The sequence below is a fragment of the Anopheles funestus genome, chromosome 2RL (genome assembly GCF_943734845.2).
Source record: "Anopheles funestus chromosome 2RL, idAnoFuneDA-416_04, whole genome shotgun sequence".
In the NCBI taxonomy this organism is placed as follows: domain Eukaryota; kingdom Metazoa; phylum Arthropoda; class Insecta; order Diptera; family Culicidae; genus Anopheles; species Anopheles funestus.
Window position 1 is genome coordinate 5,844,699 of NC_064598.1, and position 24,787 is coordinate 5,869,485.

The 24,787-nt window shown below is 43.2% G+C and overlaps 1 protein-coding gene across 12 annotated transcripts; it reads right to left on the reverse strand.

Moving 5' to 3' along the window:
• Positions 1-1,035: 1,035 nt before the first annotated feature.
• LOC125774859 (uncharacterized) lies at positions 1,036-24,435 on the reverse strand. 12 transcript variants are annotated; one of them, XM_049445209.1, is made up of 9 exons: positions 24,017-24,410; positions 22,674-23,144; positions 10,856-11,287; positions 8,657-8,674; positions 8,381-8,458; positions 8,109-8,290; positions 7,847-8,045; positions 7,673-7,779; positions 1,036-7,606 (listed from the first exon to the last, which is right to left on the reverse strand). In XM_049445209.1, the coding sequence occupies exons 3-9, from the start codon at positions 10,908-10,910 to the stop codon at positions 7,484-7,486; spliced, it is 762 nt and encodes a 253-aa protein (XP_049301166.1). In that variant the 5' UTR covers positions 10,911-11,287; positions 22,674-23,144; positions 24,017-24,410; the 3' UTR covers positions 1,036-7,483. The 12 variants fall into 12 exon arrangements, 3 of the variants coding, with proteins under 3 accessions (XP_049301166.1, XP_049301167.1, XP_049301165.1); XM_049445210.1 differs by lacking the exon at positions 10,856-11,287 and having other exon boundaries at positions 24,017-24,414; XR_007421133.1 differs by lacking the exons at positions 1,036-7,606; positions 7,673-7,779; positions 7,847-8,045 and adding an exon at positions 8,860-10,525 and having other exon boundaries at positions 8,275-8,290; positions 23,991-24,425.
• Between the last annotated feature and the right edge of the window lie 352 nt (positions 24,436-24,787).

Genomic DNA, 24,787 nt, shown 5'->3' on the forward strand with positions numbered 1-24,787 from the left:
CAACATTCGAGCCGCGAGGGTAGTGTGCTGAGTGTAAAATAACACCCGTAAGCATGGTTTATTACTCCCCACATCGCTTCTCCGCTTTAAACCCAATCGTGAACCAACTTGCTAATGCTTCATGTAGTCGAACGTGAGCCTAAACCCAAACAGTAAACCGACGGTGGCGATAGAAGGTCTTCCAGCGAACAATGTTGTTCGAATCGGATCAGTTTTCGGTACGTTCGTAACGCTGAAGATAAGCCGTTTGTGATACTTTTCCTAAACGGTCCCGATTACTGGGCTGTGGCTGTTGATCGTTGTGTCGAGCTGCCTCCTTTTTATTTTTTGGTTTACCAATTATATTTTGAACACGGAACTTAACCCAAACTGTGAACCCCATCGCGGGGAAAGGGATGCTGATAAGGATTTTGCCTTTAACTTAAGCCGAAGACACCAAGCCATCGCATCGTAAAATCCCGTAGTTTGGTTTTTGGAAATGTAAATAAGCTGCAGTACCCTTGATAGGAAAAAAAGGCGACAAGGTAGCGAAAAGACCATTACCGCCTTCGGATGATAATGTTGCTGAGCCGTTTAACCTTCGTTGCTCGTTGGGAGGTTGAGGCAATTGAGGCAAGGGATGCAAACTCACCATTTTATGTGAATAGGAAGATTAGTCTTGCTTGCTCACAAACTACACGCGGTGACCTGTCAGGTGTTGGGTTTCACTGTGTGCGATGACACTGTCTCACTGTCTTCAGGGATGCAAGGTACCGGACCCCCGTAGACCTGCTGCGGATGACACAACGTTCCAGGGCGAAAAAACCCCTGCACCGTTGCGTTTTGTACACTCCTATACTACCTGTGACCTTCGGCGTCTTACCTGACACTGTCTTTTAATGGCCACGTTTATAACACCGCCATAATTCACACAACCCGGACATCCGGAATACGGTACCCTGATAGAGCGGAAGTGTGAATCGCCCGAAAGTCATCCGACACAATAGAACAACAAAACAAGGATACACACACACACACAAACACACCACCGAAAGCTTCAACCAAGCAAACATGTTTATTCAGCTAAATATTGTAAATACGCATCATTACAAAGACGATGTACGTGTGTGTATGTGTTTTTTTGTTGCGTGTCTGTATTGCGTGAGATTGTGTGTTTAGAAGAAAGGAAACGTTTTTTAAAAATACAACCAAAAACACATATCGCAGCACGATTCCGATATTAAGTACCGATTGAAAATTACACGAGATGTACGAGAATCTTTCCATCTTATCTTGTCTGTTCCATTCTGTTTGCCTTCCATTCCGCTATGCTTATGGGTTTTGCTCTCCCGTGGTATGTTGCACACTTTCCTTTCCTCTGTTGCTTCTTTTCTCTAGTTTATCTTACTGTTTTGTTTGCTTTTCTTCTTCTTCTTTTTCATTTTTCTTCTTCGGCATGGCTGGGATAGAAGAGTATTATTAATATCATAATTATTATTATTATTATTAGATGATGATAGGAATTTGATGGGCGGCATTTTGGTAAAACCGTGTTACACTGTTTCTGTTTCTCTTTCTTGTAATTCTCTTTCTCTCTCTCTCTGTCTGTCTCTCTTTCCAATTGTGGTTCGGTTGTGGTTTTTCTCAATTTGTTTTCTTGTTTGAAGGTAGTTCTTTTTTCACATTATGTTTGGCGCACTTTTTCTCGGAACCTTTTTGATTGATTCCCAAAAGGAGCAGAGAACAAATTTTCTTTTCAAAATTTCCAGTACTATTTTCACGTTATTTTTTTCTTCCCTTTAGCTGATCGTACGGGTGTATGTATGTATGTATGTGTATTGGTAAAGGGTTTCCCTTGCTGAAAATGTTACGCTTGCAAGCTGTTCATGTTTTTGTATGATTGTACTGAGCAGTCTGAGATTGTTTTTTCCCTTCTTCCATTAGTTTTTTGTTTTGTTTTTGAGCGAATCGTGTTTTTTTTTGTTGTTGCAGGTGGGAAAGATAGATAGATGGGTGGGTCACGAACGGGTAGATCGTTCTGGACAGTGCGATGGAGTATGTTTCACTAAAAGAATAACCCCAGCAAACTCGAATCGAAAGCGCTTGAATGGAATTGTAGTCTAACACGTTTGCAAAGGAACGGAATATTGGAAATTCACGTTGGAAACAGAAAACAACGGTTTATATTATCTGATGTGCATGATTTACATGTGTGGATAAGATCATTAGAGAAAAGTAACAAAAAAATTATATAAAATCCTTGTCTATTTCTCTCTCGTCTTTTTTTCTATTTCAATGACAACATATTCAAAAAACCAAAATATTAAAAAATACTACAAAACATAACGTATAAGGTGTACGTGCCACGACAACCAAACGTAAAGCTGGAAGCAATGCAACGCACTTCACTTTTGTTTTGTTATTTTATACAAAAAAATTCCCAAGAATTTCTAAGAATTTGTTCCACTTTTGAACTACTTCCTTCCGGTTGCGAGAGCAGTATCATCGTGTCAAGTGAATTATGGCGTTCCTTACTTTGTCCGGTGCATTTTCAAGTGTTTTCATCCGTGTTTTTACTATTCTCATTCGCTTCCTCGTTTAAAGTGTGAATGTTATAGGTTTCCTTTCTTACCATTCAAGTTTGTAAACCATACATCAACGACAAGATCGATACGCGTAAAGTAGATTTCGCGGTTAGCAGATGTACACTTGGTTTAGTTATGTTGTTCTTTTTTTCTCTTTTCCTTTCTGCGGTTTGTTACTTATTGATCGTTTTAGTGTAGTTAGTGATGAATTTTGTTGTGCCTATAAGTATTTTGTGTAAGTATGTATTCTCGTGGCAAATTTATCACATTTCTATATTTTTCTTTAACTTTCAGAAAGAGAGCAAGTGCAAAAGAAAAAAAAACCAAAAGGAGTAATACTAAATGGTTGCGAACAAACAAATGTGAAGCTGTTTTGCAATGTCTCATCGCGGGTGTGTTAATCAATCACGGACGCTTAATCGTTTTGAAAAGATGTTTTCGACGAAGGTGCTTGCAGTGTAATATGTTTCCGAGCTATGGTGAAAGTTCGAACAAACAAACCAAGCTCCAACCAAGCGCTCTGTTATCAAGCTTCTAACTGCTGGTCGCATTTTCCACCGTCCTTAGGACGACGAACCGCACACCCTAGAGCACACAATTTGTTTCGGTGGGTATGAGCATGATATGGGGGTAGTCCGTTGCCGAACGGTGGGAGGGTGCTCCAGACACTCGCACATCATTCCCGTTTTTCTTTTGGTTTTTCTTCTTCTGCTTCACAGGAAGGAGATTTTCGCAACCCAAGAGTGACACACATACAACAACAAAAATATCCTTCAATGGCAAGAAAATGTAACTTAATACCAACTAAAACGGATGTACTTTGTTGTTTCGTCACGTTTTCGGTTGCATCTTGCGTTTCTGCGTAATGCCGTACCAATATAATAATCAATATGAACTAATAATATGTATATATATGTATATTGTATGTGTATATATATAAATATGCCCATCCAGCTCTTCGGCGGTTTGACAATTGCTACGACAATGTTATAATATGAAGCACGGTTTTTTTTTCTTCCGCTCGTGTTGATTTTTGTTTTGTTTGTTTTTTAATAGCCTTGCTTTGCAGTGTTGCTAGAAACGTTTATCATTTTCCATCTTATCTGCTTTTAATTTTCAACTCTCTTGCTTTACTTACTGCTTCCCAGCTGATGCACTAGCGCTCGCGCGTGTATAATATAATATTGGTTGTTTTCTTCCCAAGTGTGTCGGTTTTTTGTGAATACTTTTCTTTTCTTTTCTTCTCTTTTTGCTTGTCTGTTTGTTTGTTTTTGTTTATTTGTTTTGTTTGTTTGGTTTCACTTTGCTTTGCTTTTTGTCGCTTTGGGTTCATATCTTGTTTCATAATTTTCTTTGCATCTTTCACACTAAGCCAAACTTAAGCACAACTATACAACAATTGCTGCGTATGTACAAGTTCTGAATGCAACACTCTAAATGCTCTAGTTTCCTGCCCGGAGAAAACCTAAGTGAAGCGAGCCTTAGGGGGGATTAGTGATTAAGGATTGGATTATCGTTTAAATGCGTGCTTGCGTGAGTGTGTTTGTTTTTGTGTTGTTGTTGGTTGGGAGCCCGGTTCAACGCTCAAACTCAGCGATTATATTGGCCGCAAGTAAATTAGTATTTTTTTTCTTCATTTACTAGCTTGCATTCCTAGTCTAGCGGAATCGGAAACTGTGACCTAACGCGTCCGTTTTACTGTCATGCTGAGGACGCTTGGACGCTACCTGGAAGTGACGCAAACGTAATGCGAAAGCAAGTTTAAACGACTACTAACATGGGAAAGATATGTCTATTTTGCGCAGCTATGTGTAGGTGTGTGCGTCCTTATTTTATGCTTTTGCACCGGTTTACTTACGGTTTCATTTGACCTCGACTGCTTAGTTGCATAAATTGCAGGTGCTTGTGTACGATACCGTACGAGTGTCGTGCCGATTCATAACCTACAAATTGGTCGGCCAAGATATTTTGCGTCACTAGGGAGCAGTTCAAGTTACACTACCGTGTGAAAAGTGCATTGGTGTTAGCAGTGAGTCACTGAAAGATTATGAAAATGCATCAATAATAAATTCCTTGATTGAGGAGTTCATTTCAACTCTGTATACTAAGTGAATGATGGATGAATGTTTCAGTATCCGTAATAAAAAGTTAAGCAAACTTGGTCATTTATAATACCAAAATTACGGTTTCATTAACTAACTGAAAATTAATCATGCAAAGTTTACATACATTTTCATTTCGTAAAGATAAACTAAGCAAAAAAAAACTTTCCTCATCCATGTGAGTAAATAATTAGAACAAACACACACACAAACACATAGCGGAGGACAAATGACATTAGCACGATTCCTTTTGCGTGCCCTGGTTCCGTAACTACATGCATCCTTAGTTCTTGTTGGTTGCTTTTCGCTGAGCCGTTGTTAGATTCATGCCGATGATTAGCTTCACATAGGAGACGAGGATCAATGTAGTGTGGGATGTTCTTAACGCCTGGTTTTGTGCTATACCTTTGCGGGTTCGTCTACCATTAGCTTCTACCGGTTCTGCTTCCCCTTTTCAAGAGGTTTAACGTGTTATGTGTTGTCTTTTTTTCTGTTTGCTGCCATACCACGTTTACATCACTATTATTGATTTCTATCTACGTTATTGTTATCCACGAATATTTGTCTGTTGTTGGGCTGGTCGGGTTCGTCGCCACAACTGCACACTATGGTCGCCACCGAACAACACAGCTAATATTGAATATATTCTTACTTCAGTGTTTACTATTATCCTTTCTGTTTGTTTTGTTGGTTTTTGGTTGTGCTAGTTTTGTTTTCTGTTGTTCCGTGTTTGTCCCACATTACCACAATTTCTAATCATCACTACCGTTTTCTTTTATTTTGTCCGCTGTATTTTAATTTTCGCATTTCTGCACTACGTTTGCAAATTTTCCTTTCGCACCAATCGTGTGTAAAAAGGCGAGAAGCTCCAGTACGGGTCTAGTGTGTCTCTGTTCTATTTTTCTTCGATGAGTGTGTATGTGTGATGTTTTGAGTTATTCAATTGTTTTTTGTCTGTATGTATTTTGTTACAACTCTTCTACTGCCTACTTCGCACGATCGCCTGATCACGTGTACTTTTGTTAAAGTTTTTTTTTTGGTTACTTTAGTCATTTTGTATCAAATTTGTTATCCATCTTCTAAGTAGGCCAACCACCAGCATCCATTTGATGGGACCAAGAAAAAGAGCTTGAAACACTTACACAAAAACCACGGCTGGGAAAACTGAAAGCAACTTTTCCCCCGGAGGTGCTTTTCCCCTACTGTCTTGAATGTTTTTTTTTTTTGCAAATGTTTTCTAGTGTTTCATCTGTTAAATTGATTATGGTAGTTGTTTCCCTAGTTTTTCTGTTCTTCTTCTTTAGATTCTTCTGCTGCTATGTTCTGGCTGCTTTAAACTGTGTACTTCAACATTGAAATTGATGCCGAAGGTATCGGCAACGTTTTGTTTTGTTTTTACTTTACGTTTGACTCTATTTCATCTTCGCCCTACTACTTTGTCGCTAACGTTGTATAGTGATGAGTTTTGTATTATTGAATTGGTCTTTTGCTTTAGTTAATGTTTAGATTTTAGTGTTGCCTAATGTAGTGTTCCTTTTGGTTTGCCTTGCTTTTTTCCAACTAATTTGTTCGTTTTTGTTTTGCTTTTGCAGTTGTGCCACAAATTTGGTTCCACGTGTTCGGTGTGTCCTACGTGTAAGTGTCTTGAGTTTTGCTTCGTCTACGTTGGATGATTGAATGCGTATTTTAGTGAATTTATATGTGTGTTTTTGTGTGTGTGTGTGTGTGTGTACCTAATTATGATTCAAAGGAATAACAAAGAAAATCGATTGAATATGTAAATACTATCTGTGCAAAAATAGTTGTGTTCTTTTATCATCCCTTTTTGTTTTGTTTTTTTTGTTGTATTGAATACATTGTTCGTGTAGAGATAGGTGGGTCATTTCATCAATGTTTGTTCTTTTTGTTTTGTTTCAATAACGTTTGTAAGTATCCGTTCTTCCTTTTTTTCTTACTTATCCTTCTACTACTATGCCTTGGAGAAATGGTCCCCACTAGTACTAGTGGGGATGTTTGGAATTGTCGGGAGGCAAAAAAAAACACCCATCCGCTATTACGAACGTGCATGGAGCTACTTTCGATTGATTTAAGCATCTGCGTCCATAAACAATGAAAACAAGCCTATGTGCTCAGAACATTGCCCAAAGATGCAAATCCTCATACAATAAGCGGTTGCGAACGGGACGGTAATCAACAAACCAAACTAGCAAAACCCTCATCTAATGTCAGCCATTACTGGAAGTTGTTCGAAACATGGCGACGGGAAAACCCAAGTAAACGGAAAGGACATCCTACAGGAGGGGATTAGCGCTTACTATTCGAGATACTTCCGAGTGACACCATCGCGGGTGTGTCTTTGTTCCCCTCCCTAAGGCCCTGTTGATTGTTGATGCACATTTTGAACGAACGATTTCGTTCCAAAAGCGTGTAGCGAACGTATATCACCTGTTCCCAAAAAGCGCCAATAAGTGTAAAACTAGATCAGTGTATAGCCAGCACCCATGTGATGATGTTGTGTACCGGGCGGATCGTTGTCCACAGATCTACCAAGCGAACTAATGATATGGAGAGTGTATTGCAGTGTCGAAGATATGGCGCAGGGTTTCCTTCTCTTTGTACAGCCTGATATTGGGTAGCGGAAGTACCGATTTTCCACACCGTCCGTTTCCGATATAGGTTCTCCGAGAGTGACGAAAAAGAAATAAAACGCGCAGCGAAGTATCCGCCGCGCAGCCCATAAAACACGCCCTTCATCGTAATGAGAGTCTACGGTTAGACATTCGATTCGATGACGAGCGGGTTTTATTTCTGGTGATTTCAGTTGTCCACTTCATGGCAAACCTCCATATAGTCCGGATCGTGCATAATATCCTTGATCATATCCTTCAGCATCGTGTACCGGGGGAAGATTGGGTAGATTTTAGAGTTACCATACTCGGACTGTAATCATAAAGAGGTAGAGATTAATTATAGCTCAGCTAGGTGATGTCCATACAGCCGACTTGCCTTCAGCTCTCGAATCAAGTTCCTTAGACCGGTGTACTTTTTCAACAGACGATACAAATCGTTTATCATCTGCGTGTTTTCCTGCTCGATCTGTGCCGTGGTCATCGCTGTAAGGGTATTGGAGTGGAGATATTTATTACGCTCACCGGTATGTTTATACACCTTGATCCTTACTTTCGAGTCGCTCCATTCGTTCACGCCGTTCGACCGCTTCCTCTGCCAGCTTGGCGGACGTCTTCACTCCATCGCCCGACTTTTGGGATTTCTCCATAATGCTACAGGCACGCAGTACGAAGGCCGGAACAGTTTCTAGCTTCTCCTGCTTTGGGATCTCGACCAGGGTCCAGTACTGCGTTTCCAACCGGATCACATCCTACCGAGGTTCAAGCAAATTGGTGTCACTGTTCTAGCACAATCACTCCTAGACGAGACTTACCTTAATCATGAGCTTCAGCATCGGGTAACGATTGAAGATATTACGCTGACTCTTGGAGTCGCCATATTTGTTCATCAGGTTGACCAGTGCCTTCTTAGCAGTATCGTACGATTCTTCCAATCGAATACGGACCGCCCGAAGCCGTTCGTTCGTCTCGAGCAGTTCTTCACGGCTCATACCACCTGGATAGGTTTGGTAAGATGATATTATAAGAAGCCCGATTAGTAGATGCTTCGTACTGTGACAGTCTCCGTTAACCGATCGATACTTACTCGGCGAACCTTCATCCTTCACATCTTGCACTATTCGTCGGACGCTTTGTGTAAATTTGCCAACTAAATTTGTTGAAGCTACGAATGATCAATGAATATTTACGCTATCAATTGGAATACTATACACGTACAACTACCTCAATGCTACGGGGGTTTATACCCTTCCTACGTTACACGCTACTCTATAAAGCTACAAATATTTAAGGTTACTTTTTTTCTACTCGTCTATCACTTCGTCACTAAACAAACACTCCTTAGTCGACTCTGTGTACTCACCATAATGCTTGGGAGATTCTGGAAAGATAAGTACAAAGTTGATCAGTAAAGTTTGTTACATGTGTCAGGATGCATCTGTCAAACAGCGCCAGCAAGCTACTAAGAGAGCTATCTAAATGGGTCAATCTGCATGGAGACACAAAGTTGACAGAAAATGAAAGTACAATTGACTACTAAACGATAAGGGCTACAGGGCAACTTACAGTGTGGTTGTTTAACTTTCGTTATTGTCAATTTGTTCGCACAGTTGGATTAATAGAAAGACTGTGAGAAAGTGGTGGGTGGAGTGGTGTGTCTTGTTGGTGGATCGGATAGTGTGTGACTTCGAGTGTGTCCGAGTGTTTGTGTGCTGTGAAGAAATAGAAAATGCTGGAAGAAGAGAAGCCGCCCGCCCCTGGAAACCCTTCATCCTCTTGCCTGAATGAATAATTAAGTTTCATTACGCATGTTCGTGAGCATGTTAAGGGTAACGACCGAACACTGTGCAGGTCGTATGTAAATGGCATTTTTTCGGTGTCACATTGTAACCAACAGTGGCACAACGACCCACATATCACTTTATGGAAGAGATAGTCACGAGTTTTGGTATTTTGTCGTGGCTGCACTGTCAGGCTATAGGCCATAGCGAACCTTTTTCGGCGTAGGTTAATATTTTAGTGCCTGCAAAGACATTGTGTCTGTCGCCGGTGCTTCCTCCTCCACCGTGCTCGGAACCGGCCGGTTTGCTTTTGGTGCGCTGCTTTGCATTCTGGCTGGTGGCCGATTGTTGGGGCTGCTGCAGGTTGGCACGATCGGTGGCCGTATCCGGACCGCGGAAGAACGCATCCACAAAGTCCCCGGACAGATCGGACGATAGATTTGCGGTGAGATATCGCCGATAGTAATGCTCCTCGGCGTACGTGTTACCGATGTTGATCTTATTGCCGTAGATGCGATCGAATGCTTCGAAGACAAGTTCGTTGTTGAAGTGTTTCGTCAGCCGGGGACGCTCCCGGAGGCCAAGTTTGTGCAAAATCTGATGTTTGATAGTTTGCAGCAGTATCACCTCGATCGGTGGATTGCTTTTGGCAGATCCCGATTCGGATCCCGAACTACCGGGACGTCCGGAGGCGAAGAAGAGTCCGTTCGCGTTTGCCGCGATACGACGATTGTAGAACTCCGAAAGGACATCTGTCACCAGAAAGATGGTGCTGAGCACGATCTGTGATGTTGGTTTTAAACCTTCGTGCTCTAAACCGAACTCGTACACCTTCCGGTTGGTGGATAGTAGATTGTTCAGGCTACAACCGGTAGGATGGAAGTCACGCTTGGTGCGCTGGGTAGACAACCGTTCCAGGCGGCGTAATTCCGTTTCCTTGCGTAGCTTGCACAGTTCCAGCAGGACGTTCGGATCGAAGCAGTAAAACGTTTGCTCGATCGCGTCCGCTTCATGGTGAGTTGTGCCGGTGCGCATACAGCGCCCTTCAAGCTGTTCATCGTACAGTGCGTACAGATCGCTTGCCAGTCCTCCAGCATGGGTCCATAGGCAGGTCGCATTTGGGGGAAACATTAGCTGCACCATCACAGACAGTTCCGTCGGTCCGTGAACGGAAAGGCCACGTTCGCTACTCGCTTCTACCGTTAGCTCGAACGGCTGCTCATGCTCCTCCACGATCAGGAAACATGCCAGACATTCGTCTTCTCCGGGACGTACGCCACTATCAGCCCCACAGGCTCCGATTGCTCCGATGGTGACCAGTAGCAACAAACCACCGGTGTAGCAGGTGGCAACAGAAAGCAGTCGCAACCATTTTTGGCGCACAAGATCCCTATATGGAAGCTGTCTTCGTTGTATCGTTGCTCCAGAAGCGCAATCGTGAGAGTAGTAACCTAACCGTGTGTTCCGTGTGGATGTGTGCGTGTATGTGTGTGTGTGTTTATAGGTGCGTAGAAGTGAGGTAGCATGTTTACCAAAGGGCAAACAGAATCAACCGAACCGGGAAACCGAAGACGAGAAAGAAAAAAGAAACATATGAAAAAAAAACGCAAATACATCGGCCATATTGGGAACGTTGGTTGCATCCCGTATGAAACAAAGCGAAGAAAATCGAAACCACATACACACACACACACACACAACATATACGCGAATCGATACGAAATTATACGAAAAAGCTTTCCGCCGGTTGACACACGGAAACGCAGCGATAGACAACTCACCACCGGCATCCGAGGATCGCTGGGAAATGCCGCGCTTCATGTCGTGCTTGCCCATCTTGGCTGCCAGCTCGTCGCGTTGCAGTTGCTTCGAGTTGCGTCGACCTGCGGCCCGTGGCTCGCCTGACGTGAAGGAGGTGGGAACCGACGACGATGACGACGACGACGGTGGCTGATGTGGCCGGCGTGAGGACTGCGAGGTGCTGGAATGCGGTGCGTCTGCTTGGTGAAGCGGCTGCTGCTGCTGCTGATGCTGTTGTTGCGGTGAGGGTTTGGAGGATGTTGGTTGCGGTTGTTGTGGGCAATGTGGCGGCTGTTTGCTAACTTTCCTCGGATAGCGTAGTTTTCTTCCGAACCCTTTATTAGGGTAGGTTCTATACTATCGGTTAGCTTTGCGGACCCAATCTAGGTTAGACTCATTGTTGTACCAGATGCCTGGAAGGGAACGGGGAACAGAACAGTTGTTACTGGTTGCATGCAAACACCGGACACGGGAAGGGAAAGGGCCGTGAATAGACAACAGCGCGAGAAGAGGAAAGCACTACGCACTACGAGCATGATTGTGAGTTATTTGTTCGTGACAAAGTAATTCTAAATGTATTGATTCTCTGTCTAGTATCAGAGCAAACCGAAAGTTGTTCTATAGCTAGAGCAGCTCTACTAGCTGCCAATGAGCTTACATCTTCTATTAATTGTCACACAGTTATTTTATCATAGCCTAGAGGGGAAATAGAAAATCGCTATTTAATCTATCGCAGCATTATGCCTCTGTGAAGTTGTCCTAAATTCAAAACTCCTTTCGAAGCTACACACCCAGTGCGTCACAACTAACGTAAGACATTAAGAATTTAAGTAATGTCTTTTATGGTTCAAACGTAAGCTAAATCACTGTGATAATATTGATGAAATTTGCCTTGTTTTCCATTAGCTACTCAAATTTGCTAGGACTACTGTTAACCAAATGCTTAAAAAAATTGGATCATATTAGGTAAAAAACAATTTGCCATTGGTACAATTAATTCTAAATTTAATGTATCTCTACAATTGTTTACTGTCTTCGCTCACGTTGACTATCGAAAAGATATTTTTCTTGTTCTTGACTACATGATATGTCGTGATTAGTGTTGGGTCAAGAGCGAAAGAGGTATTTCAATCGCTCCGCTCATCTTATTATGCGCGCTCCCGCACATAATAAGAAAATAAGTAGCTATAGCCTTAGGAAATTTTCAATTTTTTTTAATTTTTTATTAATTTTTTGTTTTTCATTCTTTTTTTTATTTAAAACACTATTTGAGTGAAAAGAAACTCATTTCAATCGATTCGCATTAAAATAAAACAATTTTTAAATTTTGCTAAATTTCCCAGAAAAATGGCAAGGGGTAAGCCTTATGAAATTTTCGAGATGAAATTTTTTTTTTAATTTTTTTCCGATTTTTTATTATTTTTTGTGTTTAAAGCATTATTTGAGTGAAAAGAAATTTATTGCAACAAATTCGCATTAAAATATATCATATTTATAAATTTTGCTAAATTGCTGAAAAATTAGGAAAATTTTACATTTTCTCAAACAGGGTAAGGAACTTGGTTCCTGGAATAACTTCTGGCACAGACATCTGAGGGCATGGCCGTCCAAGAAGAAAATGTAGCCATTGGTGCCATCTATCGACCACAGGTTAAAGATTGGAGATCCGTTGGATACCGACCGAGTTATAGGCAAAACTTGGTGCAAAAATGAGGAAAATTTTACATTTTTTCAAACAGGGTATGGAACTTGGTTCCTCGAATAACTTCTGGCACAGACATCTGAGAGCATGGCCGTCCAAGAAGAAAATGTAGCCATTGATGCCATCTATTGACCACAGGTTAAAGATTGGCGATCCGTTAGATACCGACCGAGTTATAGCCAAAACTTGGTGCAAAAATGAGCGTTACGAAATTTACAAATTTTTAGAATTTTTTTATTTTCCTTAATTTTTTATTCTTTTTTTTATTTAAAACATTATTTGAGTGAAAAGAAACTTATTTCAACAAATTCGCATTAAAATAAATCAATTTATTTTTTTTTGCAAAATTTCTCAAAAAATGGCAAGGGGTAAGCCTTAAGAAATTTTCGAGTTGAAATTTTTTTTAAAACTTTTTTCCGCTTTTTTATTATTTTTTGTGTTTAAAGCATTATTTGAGTGAAAAGAAACTTAGTTCAACCAATTCGCATCAAAATAAATCAATTTTTAAAATTTTGTTATATTTCCCAAAATAAACCAAGGCTATATATAGCCTTAGGAAAAGTTCGAGTTGAAAATTTTTTAAAATTTTTTTCTGATTTTTTATTCTTTTTTTTATTTAAAGCATTATTTGAGTGATAAGAAACTTATTTGAACCAAATGGCATTAAAAAAAATCAATTTAAATTTTTTTGCTAAATTTCCCAAAAAAAAAACTTAAGGGGTAAGCCTTATGAAACTTTCGAGTTGAAAATTTTTTTAAAATTTTTTTCTGATTTTTTATTCGTTTTTTTATTTAAAGCATTATTTGAGCGATAAGAAACTTATTTGAACCAATTGGCATTAGAAAAAATCAATTTAAATTTTTTTGCAAAATTTCCAAAAAAAACTTAAGGGGTAAGCCTTATGAAATTTTCGAGTTGAAATTTGTTTTTTAATTTTTTTGTTATTTTTTATTCTTTTCTTCTTTAAAGCATATTTTAAGTAAAGAGAAACTTGTTTCAACCGATTCGCATTCAAATAAATCAATTTAAAATTTTTTGCAAAATTTCCCAAAAGCGCATCGCACAATCGCTCCTATGTGTAGCGCTCCTTGTGGTGTGTAGCGCTCCGTACGGAGCTACCTCTTTTTCGCATGGGATGTGCGGGAGCGCGCACAATAAGATGAGCAGAGCGATTGAGGTACCTCTTTCGCTCTTGACCCAACACTAGTCGTGATCGTGATCGTCGTCGGTCAGTGTTGGAAGTTCCACGTGGATGAGCTTGAATCCATGACTCTCGGTACATTACACCCTGATGCCTAAGATCATATCATGGGAATTTTCCATTAGTTCTTATGCTTTTTCTCAATTCACCTGTTGAATGTTTAGTTATATTAAAAACTGAGCTTAGAAGAGAAGTATTTCAAACTCATTAAAGATAGTACAAGAGCCAGAAGAGCAACAACAACAAAAACTGGAAATGCGTCAATAATGCACAGATGATGTGTAAAGGTTTCGCTGCCTCATTTCCGAACACAATATTTTCGCTTTCAGTTTGATTTTTAAACGTAGTAAATCGTATTAGAAATGTAAAAAAATGTTATATTTGTGCTACTTTGTTCTACAGGCATTGAATGCAGTTCGAACACTTCCTTCACATGGTGGCGCTGACTCAGGCAAGATTTGTGTGCCAAAGTGTGACCCAACATCATCATTATCATCGTTATCGTCATGATTGTGAAGAGCAGAATAGACAGAAAAGAAAACTTTTCCTATTACTGACACTTCATCAAACATTTAAAGCACAAACAAGCCACAAACTTTGAGTATACACCCCAAACACACACACACACTCATGCACGAGTTCTTTTTACGGAAGCTTTTTGTCGAACCGTCACCTCATCATTTTCCATTTTAGGAAGAGTGTGCTGAGGGGGTAGTAGAGGGGGTTATGAGAAGGAAATGTGCTTATCGAAGTTGTCCGCTCTCTAGCACACGGCAAACAATAATATTAACACTAACACTAATAACCAACATCCTCCGTCTCCTGCTGGAGGACATTCATGTTTTTCCGGGATATTCAACCGTCCCTCGCGTGAGAGGGGTAGGAAGCAAACACGAGCCACATTTCCACTTGATTTGATGTCCACTTGTTCCGATCAATATAAGGGTTGTTGAAAGCGAGGACGTCTTGTTCTCGCACAAACATCTCGACATCGCGGAGCTTTGATGGGATGGTTGTGCCCGGTAACGGAGGCACGTTGAGTGGCCTGAGGCCAACCGGTGGCCTGTTATTGTTGGGTGAAGCCACAAAAACCACGGGCAGCAATTTTCTCCGAAGCCAGAAGGTAAGTAAAAGTACTCTTAAGTCATAATGGGTGTACAACAAGGGTGTGTGTGTGTGTATTTATAAATAGTAGAAGAGGTCATAACCGCGGGTACGAGGAAGACCCGGTCTTGGTTTAAGGAAAATCTTTGTCGTATTCAAGAGGTGACCTATAAAAAAACTCCCGGATTGTACCCTTCGGAAAAACAGCTAAGTAGGCCGGTTCTGCTAATGGTGTGATGTCATTTGTTTGCAAGTTTTGCTGCTCCATCGTCTGCGGAGCGGTAACATTTAATGTTTTACCAATACGGCCGTGCAGAAAATGTTAGCATGGAAATTTTCATCGCCAAAGTTTCCGGCGCGTTCCGCACGAGTTTCGTCAGCTTTTGCTCTCCAGCAGCTCTGATCCAGGCTTGAAACTAATCTGACGGCCCTGCTCGATCGATCTGTCATCCGGTGTTTTCCCCCCTCTTTATCTTTTGTTCCTCCAGCGACTTCCTCCTTCCGTACCTTTTTTCCAACTTGTCAGAAAACATTTCCCAGCAATATGCCAGAGGCTGCTGCGAGCCAGCGAGTAAAAAGGGCTGTCTGGAATGTCAACCCTGGGAACATTTCGCAAAATGAACGCACACATACAAACGACCGCACACAAACACACACACACACTGAGACACAGTCTTGAAGCTTCACAAAACCGGTACGTGCCTCCACTTTGGTTTTGTCTCTTAAACCCATTTCCTCCATTTCGTACTGGCCCTTGCTCGAATCATCATCTGCTCTGAGACTTTCATCCACAGAAAAACCACCACACAATTCGATTGAAAGCCCACCCCAGCCCCCCCAAACAGCCTCGATAGGCTCGATAGAAAGAGAAAGAGAACCATCGAGGGGATGAAAAACCGATGAAGAATTGAACGAAATGATGGCTTTAGTATCAACAGCAAAAAAGGGGTTTTGTGTGAGCATGGCGAAGGTGGAAATGGTCCACGAAAAGACGAGCAAAGGCGACACCGAATGCCTGCCGAACGTTTGCGATACGACAGATAAAACAAAGAAGAGCGCACACACTAAACGGCCAACACAAATGCCATTGACAGCCATTTCTTCAAGCTCTTTAGCTTCGGTACGGCTCAGGGCTCAGGGCTCAGTGGTTGAATAGTCTGGTCTTTGCTGTTGCTGTGGGTGCGCTGGTTTGGTTCTGAGTTTGTGTTTTTTTTCTCGTTGTTTTGTACGCTGTACAGAGAGCGCTTACGATGAACATCAAGGACTGTCGGAATTGGAAAACTCACGCCAAGAGGAGGGGACAAGAAGTACCAGCGCGGGAGGACATTATTTCTTGTTTGGGATTTTCCACCAGCGCTCGGCTTTTTCCCCGACGTTGGCCGGGTATGTCTACCAACAGACACACGCTACTATAGTAATCGTCGTCGACAGCGTCGTCCTTTGGAGGTTTTGCTTTCCTTCATCCGAGCGGCATCATCGTCCACCAGTAGTTATGGGCTGCAGTCATCGAGCCGGTGAGCAAGCGGTTGCTTTTACTCTTTCCCTACATTTTTTTTGCTCTCTCACGGCATTTGTGTGTGTATTTCAGAAGCGAAAGGGGCCATCACCACCAACCAACCTCCAGTCTCGAGTACGCATGGTTCGGATGGCAGCGCTTTCGTCAAATTGCATGACGAACAACAAGAGCCTTTTTGCTGCGCCAATTAGGAAAAGCAGATGTACATTTTGTCCCCGGTACATACAACCATACGGCGGGTCGGGCGGAGCTGATTGGGTGGCAAGGAAATAAGGAAAGAATGGCAAGCACTTGGCACTCGTTTGTCTGGCCGTGTCCGACGGACGGGGAATGAGCTTTCTTCCGGATCCTATCACCGGTACTACCGATTGCAGTCGTTGCGAAACAATGATGCAAACACACACATACACGCACACACACATGCAAAAAATGAGATGGACATGGTTGCACTAAGCACGTCACCCTTTGCCACCCTGGCCGTTGACAGCCGCCGCCCGGTATGAGTGAAGTGTGAGGATATTAAAAGCAGTATCATCACATACTATGAACCAGAAATAGTGTTTGCTAGTAGACCAGGGACAACTGTGATAGCAGCGCCGGGTCTCATCTTTCGGCTCATTTTCTGCAACACAGCTCTAGCGCACACATATGTGTCACAGGTGTCAATATTTCATAAATTCCTGCACCGAAGCGATACAGCACGCGTTGACACTTAGCTCCACTTTTGGGGTCGCTCGTAAGAAAGCGGGAGAGAAAGCGGTTGTTTGGGGCGCGGTGTATGATTAAAGAATTATCAAAGACACACTCCGTGCAAACAGCCCCGGATCCCGTGCTTCGGTGTTTGCAGACTATGCTCACGTACTAATATAATCCGCACTTGCTGCATGAGCCAGAACTATGGCAGCGAGATAACAGACCATTTCCATTGAAGGGCGGTATGGAAACATGCCGGAATAATTATTTAACTCCCGCAAAAGAACTCCAACGAAACGACACGAGAGTGACGGGAATGTGAACCCGTCTCCCGTATTGCATCGCGCTTTTTCGGTCTGCTCCCGGTTGGATCGATTGAAGTGCCTGGCGGCGTACAACGAAGTCATGCAAATTCAAACAACCAGCACCAGATCCACCCGGTACGGAACCGGAATAAAAGCTGGATGGAATGTGCCGGCAAGTGGATTAAATTAATTAAATCTCACACCTTCTCGTGGGTTGGGCGGGTGAGATTGTTTCGTCGCCCGTATTGCATTCTGTATTCCGGGGTTTTTGGGGGGAAACAATTGAAATCCCCCCGCCGCTAAAAACGCAAGAACAAATGAACCGCAAAAGAATGTTCTTTCTTTTTCGTTTTAGGCTTGCTGACTTTCGTATGTCTTAAGGATGAGATACATTCGCGTTTTGATTTTGCGACAGCCCCCACTGGTGAAGAAATATAAATATCGTTTACGTCGATTGTGGCACTTCCAATTTCCAGATTTGCTCATAAATCCAACCGGCCACATGGAATGGTTCCTTGGGGTGTGGTATAAATAGACCGAGCAAGGCATTAAAATCTGACCAAGGGCTTGCAGTCAACGCGAGATCGAGATCAAACGCGGCAACTGCCGTGCGACTGGGTCTGGGACTGGGGATCAACTTTTATTGATGTCCTTCCCTTTCGGTGACGTTTATATTGCCTTCCGGGCTTTGTTGCGCGAGGCGAGGCGATGGGACGTGCAGTGTATGTTTTGATTATGATCCTTTATGCCGGCGTCCCTTTCGTACTGTGCCGTAGCAGGAGGACGTGGTAAAACAAGGATGCGGCCAACAGGACGGACGATTTACTGTCCGGTCACTCGTCAAATTCCACGACCCTTCACGCTGGTGAAGCTTTTAATATTGCACTGCACCACGTCCCTATTTGTCAACGCTTACATAACTGAAGGTATGTGTGTGTGTCGGTGTTGTGTATGTGTGCCACTGCCTATCCGGGAAGAATAGATGGACAAATGCCATCACCACCATTCGAGCGGAACACCCGTTGCTAATTCAAGCTTCTGAGCGCTGTTTGCATGCTGTTACCTCCCCGGAACTAATGAACTTTATCGGCTGGAACAGGCCGCCCCAAATGGTCACGGAATGTCAATATGCATGTGTGCCTGTGTTTGTGTGTTTGTGTGTGGTTTTGAGAAAGTAAAGGAGGAGCACACCAATAAAAGCTCTGCACATCAAGGACCGACACATCGTAACGACGCCTTCCGGGCACGGCACAAAACGAAGCTATTTGGAGGTTATGTAATATTCGATCCTTTTAATATGGCCGCTTCCTACTTTTGCCGTTCCCATCTTTTCATCCCTCAGCAACGGTTTGGTTTCGTTTCAGATTCACACACACGGCTCATTACTCTCGCGAATGTACAAACGGGGAAGGCATGGGAACCGGTGACCGGGAGTGCATTTTGCGCTGACGAAAACTGATGAGAAGCCACGCCGCTGGCCAGGGATGTACTGAACTCCCTCCTCAAAAAAAAACTCCTCAAGCCATAGCGAAAAAGTGCAAAGAAATCGATACTTGAACCTCCATTGCTACTGCAGTGAGTCGTTTGGGTGATCCTTTCTGTTTTTTTAAAGAAGAGCTTGATAACCTCATTTCCGGCTAATTATGGGAACCGGGCGCGACGAAACGAAAAGTTTCCACAAATCGGGTTTCGAGCACTTTTCGCGGATTGTGTGCCCCGCGGCTATAACAGGAGAAGGAAATGGACTGAGAGAGAGAGATAGAGGGAGAAGGGAAAGCATTCCGCTCGGGTAGGAAGTGGAGCGATGAAAATGGCGAAGGTGCGAAAATTATAAACACGATTTCCCTGTCGGTCAGACGCTGATGACAGGCTAATGGGTGGTTCGTTTTTCCCGTCGGTTTTACAGATTCGGACGTGCGGTAAAGCAGTGTCGATGGTTGTTGTTGGTTTGCCAAAATCGATAACTAATTCAAGCGGAACTGAACATTATTGCTGTCCGGGGGGTGGGGGTGGGTGGTGAAGAAAGGGTGGGAAATGAATTAACCACAAGATGGACTCGGACGTCAAATGTGCGTGGTGGCGGGTGCGTGGTATGAGGATATTCGTTTAAAATTCTGGTCGTAACGGTTGTCGACACACACACACACACAAACCAAGGTTCGGTCACTACACTGTTGCACAAAAACATCGTCCATTCTCGCACTTCCGAAGCGTTGACATTTGCGGAACATTCGGACAACGTGACACGGCCGATGTGCCTTCGAGCAACAGTTTAATGAACAAGTTCGTGTTCCTGTGTGCCCGGTTATCACTCCCGGCAAAACCCGTTTTCCCCGCTTTGCAGCCATGGTAACCGTGCGGAAGTGTCAGTTTTGCTATCTGATGGCTGTGCGAAACTTTGCACAGCACGGCAACGGAACCGGAACCCGAACGCTTGGCGTTGGACAGAGCGGTGTGCGGTCGTTATGGCGAGTGCTCAGTAATAACTTCGTTGCCATGTTTGGTGTACAGCATGAGGGCGACCAATGGATCTGCGTCCGAAGCGGACTAATCAGATGATAGATGAAGTGAACATCAACTGATAAGGAGCTAGTGAGCGAGGTAGATAGGACGCAATCTAGGGCAGCTTTTTTATCACCCCGAAAAGGGAAAAGACATCCCAGAGGCGGGAATGTAAAGAATAGGTGCGATTGGTGGAGGGAAAAAAACATTTTGGATAAGGTTAGATGAAACGGAATGGAAATGAATTTTGATCAGGCTCGGTAAGGATAACACAAAAAAAAACCCACCGGTGATACGGCTGAACAGAACGCCGTCAAAGAGGATCTGTAAATTGAATGAAAGCTCCCGCATACTAAGTGCGAGGGTGTGTGCGTTTGCTTTCTCTCTTTCCATGTGTGGGAGGTAGACAAATTGCAACCAGGTGCCAAACCGTCCAACTAAATTTCGTGGCCACTGTCACTCTTTCGTTCTACCCGTTGTCGTTTAGTACTAGTCCTTATAGCACGGCCGAGCGTAAGGTTAGCTAGTAGCATATTCATGTATTCATTTCCATCCAAATGGAAGGCGCACGTACACACGGGGCGGCACCGGAGCCATTCGGGTCCCGTGGGACAAGATTGTGATGTGAGATTTTTCGTCTCAGTCTATTACACTTTTTCCGCGCCGTATATCCCACACCTTGCCCCATGGGGACCATTAGGTAGGCTTTCGTCATTCAATTTCGGCACCTTGGTTGTGTTTTGCGTTTTTTTGTTTGTTCGGTGTCGGATCCCAGGGATGAGAAACTTGCACAATTGTTTGAGCTTTATTTCAAAGTTGAGTTCATTTTGTTTAAGGGATTTGTTGGGAGACTTTGTTAAGAAAAAGATGTTTCAAAAACGCTGTAATCATTGCTAGAGAGTGAGAGTAGAAACTTGATCAATTTGAACTTTGGTGTATTCGATGGAATATCCGAGACAACGGGATTCCTCTTCAATGGAGAGAAGTTTCTAGATTCGAAAAGAATTTTAATTCATCTCTTTAGTTATAACTCCAACTTAGGCAAAAATTGTTTATTAATGACTTTTTACTGGGTTTAACAGTGTTTCATACGAATAGTTGAGCTACAGTGTTAAAGACGAGTGTTATCTAATAAAGACCAGGGGACTCCATCGCCATGGAGGTAGGGCTATTTGAGATATGTTTTCAGACGAATTTATAGAATTGCGTTGAGTTTTGGTTTCTTCTATGTAGGAAAATATGTATTCGCATATTTGTAGCAAGTGGTTCAATAAGTTTTGGATGAGAATTTGCAATTTTCATGTCACAACACTATGAATTAGTCTTTGGGCAAAAAGGATTTTGGCTGTAACGTTAGCCACTTTTGTGTATTAGTTTTTGAAACTTGCCGGATATTATTGAATTGGAAATCACTTTCATCAGTAATTTTACCATGTTTAACAAAACTTTAGCCTTTTAAGACATGCAGGAAGATAAGCAAAACTCCGAAAAGTAATAAGTACATTAAAAAAAACACTCCAAGATAAAAAACAACGGGTTATTAGCGTATTAAAATGATAGAACATTGTTTTTAAGATAAAGATCGTGGGGTCTTCAACGTCTTTTGAGTTTTAATACGAACTTTAACAGCTCAGCCGGTTGAACATCCCTGGCAGAGAGGCAACTTTTATACGCTTTTTGTTCTGCGTGAGATCTGCGTATCGCGTACGGCGGTACCACCGCCACAAGAATAACGTACTGCACTGCACAAGATAAGCATAAGTACCGAGGATCTGGCCTTTTGCGCTCACGGCCCTTCTTTCTGTCGTTCTCTCCCCTTGTCCCCCGAAGAAGGGTATTAACCATGCGTCGGCTGAAACGCACGTGAAACTATTATCTCACTGTGCGCTAAATTTGGGCTCACCCGCGTAACCTCGGGACCGGCTTGAAACGGCATGCATTATGAAGCAGCATGTGGGCCGGCATGGTTCGCGAAAGCGCAAAAAGGGATAAAGAGATCTTTTTTAGTAGGTTGGAAGGAATGTGTGTGTGTTTTTTTTTTTGGTTGGTCTCTTCTTCATCTTCCACCTGCGCTTGCTTGACGAAGGTGGAAAGCCTTTCGACACGCTTTTCCATCCCGCGCGGCATTTCAGGCGTTTGGCGGAGAGTTGGCGGCCTGGATTTGATGGCCTTTGTAACGTCCCTTTAGATCTTTCAGTTCATGTACAATCATCATCACGGTCGTCATCATCATCATCATTACGAGCGCTGAGTTATCGTACCCTTTGCCACATTCGGTCCAGATGTCTGTACCTAAAACCATAAGCTTTCTCCTTGACGGTGTGTGACGGGCGGAAGAGCGGGAAAAAAGGTTGAAGGTGAGTAGACCGGGATCCCGTTTTTTTTGCATGGGGGTTATTGGATGCAATGAATTAACGTCTTTTTAACTGCTCGTTTCACTTTGAGGTACATACCTACACACGATCAATGTACTGAAATGCGTTTTAATAGATAACATTTGGAAAAAATGGAAAAGGTAGACATTTACATACAGTGATGAGTGTGAAACGTGATGAACGTAAAAAAAGGAGGAAAATACGGGTTTGAAAAAAAAAACACAACATATCGGCACGCTTAGTATACGTGTGCCAGGCGTGTAGGCACAACATACACCAGCTCACCAGCGCAAACAGTGCGCCAAGGGGATACGGGACAGTGTGACAGACAGACGGACAGAGGACAGAGGACACACATAGAGACATGGAAAGTCACGGCAAGCGCGCCACTGAGACTTACTAATCATTATGGTGAAGGCGCTTGTCAAATGTCTTCGTACGCTGCACTCGTTGGTACGATCGGATCGGAAGAAGGTTGCGTGCGTAGTAGTAGTTGTGGTAGTAGTAGTAGTAGTACAAGTACTAGCAGTAGTAGTAGAAATAGTAGTAGAAATTGTAGGTGATAGTGTTGCGGTGTTGTCTTCCGACGCTCTTTGTGCCCTTTACCTTACACACTCACTCAGACACACACACACACACACACACATGCATACACACACACTCTCTCTCTTTTTCTCGCTCGCTCTCGGCCTCTCTCACTCACTCACTTTCACCTTTCCTTGTAGTTCTTTCCAAACCGGATGATCTTGGATGCAAGGACCAGGCACACACTTTGCAAAACACGTACCCTACGTACAAGCACACTCACACAGACACGCACACACTCACTCACACTCGCGTAAGCACGTAGATCTGTGTGCACTTGACAACTCTATTTGAAATGGAGACGACAAGTTCAGTGAAAATTTGCAAGCTCCTTGTAGGCGTTTAACAAGCGAATTGGGGGGGTGGTGGGGGTTTTGTGGGTGGTGGGACGTTCCCCGTGCGATGGCGGTTGTTATGTAAAGCAGGCGAGACTAGCAGCGAGTCTTTCACCACGTTTTTGTGAAGCGTACGCATACACACGCACAGACACACACATACACTCACACGCCCTCTACGGTTCAACACCTTCAGTCGGTATGGTGTGGTCCTTTCGTCGTAAGCGAGATCAACCGATGGGAAATTAACCTTGGTGTGGGATATTTTTTTTTACTGTTCAAATTCTTTTACTTTTCCCCGTTTACAGCGTGCGGTCGAGAAGTTTGCAAATGGGGGGAATGCTCTCCTTTATTAATTGTGGGCAGGACGAAAAACACGTTCGCACACACACAAAGGGTGGGAGGGCTGTTGTTAGCGAAGATGCTACGAAGAAAGGAACCACCACCCTAAACTGGCCTCTGGTGCTGCGCACGTATGTGTGTAAGTATGCACTACACAACGTTTAGTGAACACGGGTCGAAGAGGGTCGAGCCTACAATCGTAGAAGGCATACCACAGGGAGAGTCTGCGACTATGGCAACGGGGATAGAATTTTTCTATTTCACGCGCCCCCACCCGTACAGCACAAAGGACACGGACTCGGTTTTCGGGTTTCCACCCAAGAATGCAGGTGGAGTAAAAATGTTCGAGCTGCCACCGCTTATGGGAGGGTGGGAAAAGGTGACTGAGTGGAAGGATGATGCTGTGCGTAATGACCAGCAAAGCAGCGGGTGGGATTTTTCCGGATTGCCTGTACCGTACACACTCGTGTCACACACTCACAAGCACTTTGCTGACTCGCTTTAACGCTTTGCTGACTTGCCACAGCTTGCCGCACACATGCACACACACACTCACACGCATACACACGCACACGCACCGTGGAAAAAAAACGAGGGAAAGCACATACGACGGCTAGAAAAAGCACACGTCCTTAGTCGACCGTGGTGACTGAACTGGAAATGGGATCTGCGTTTTGCACGCGCGATTTTGCGAGCGTACTACCGTTTGCTCGGAAAAGCCGATCCTACCGACCGGTTACGCGGGAGCGAAGTTTTTCCCTTGTTTGGCTGGCCGTTCTCTCGCGGCCCGTAGCTACACGGTAGCCAAGCTAGGATGAATCTCCGCTCCCGTCGATGAGATGATGGTGTGTGGAAAAGCGGAAGAGATTTCACCTGCCTCCAGCCGCGCAGCATCCTTGTGCGGTGGTAGAGCTTTCGCAAGTGTTGCCAGCTGCGCTGTAGAAATGACGTTAGTGGAAATATGAAATATTTCATTCGATAGCGGTAGGGCAAATTTATTCACATGTTAAATTATTATTTAATGATGCGACTATACACACAGGAGATGCGGATATCATAAAACGTTCAAATTGCTTTTGGAAGAGTGAACAAAACAGAGGAATTGCTGATGGATGAAAACTTTCAAGCGTTGGAAAGCTTCGTGTACGAGCGCCATCTGGCAAGCGTTTATGGAAACTTGTTATATGAATTTGAATGAAAGATTTCATGGTTGAAAAGTTTCAAACGCTACTTTGAATTTAAAGAAAGACCA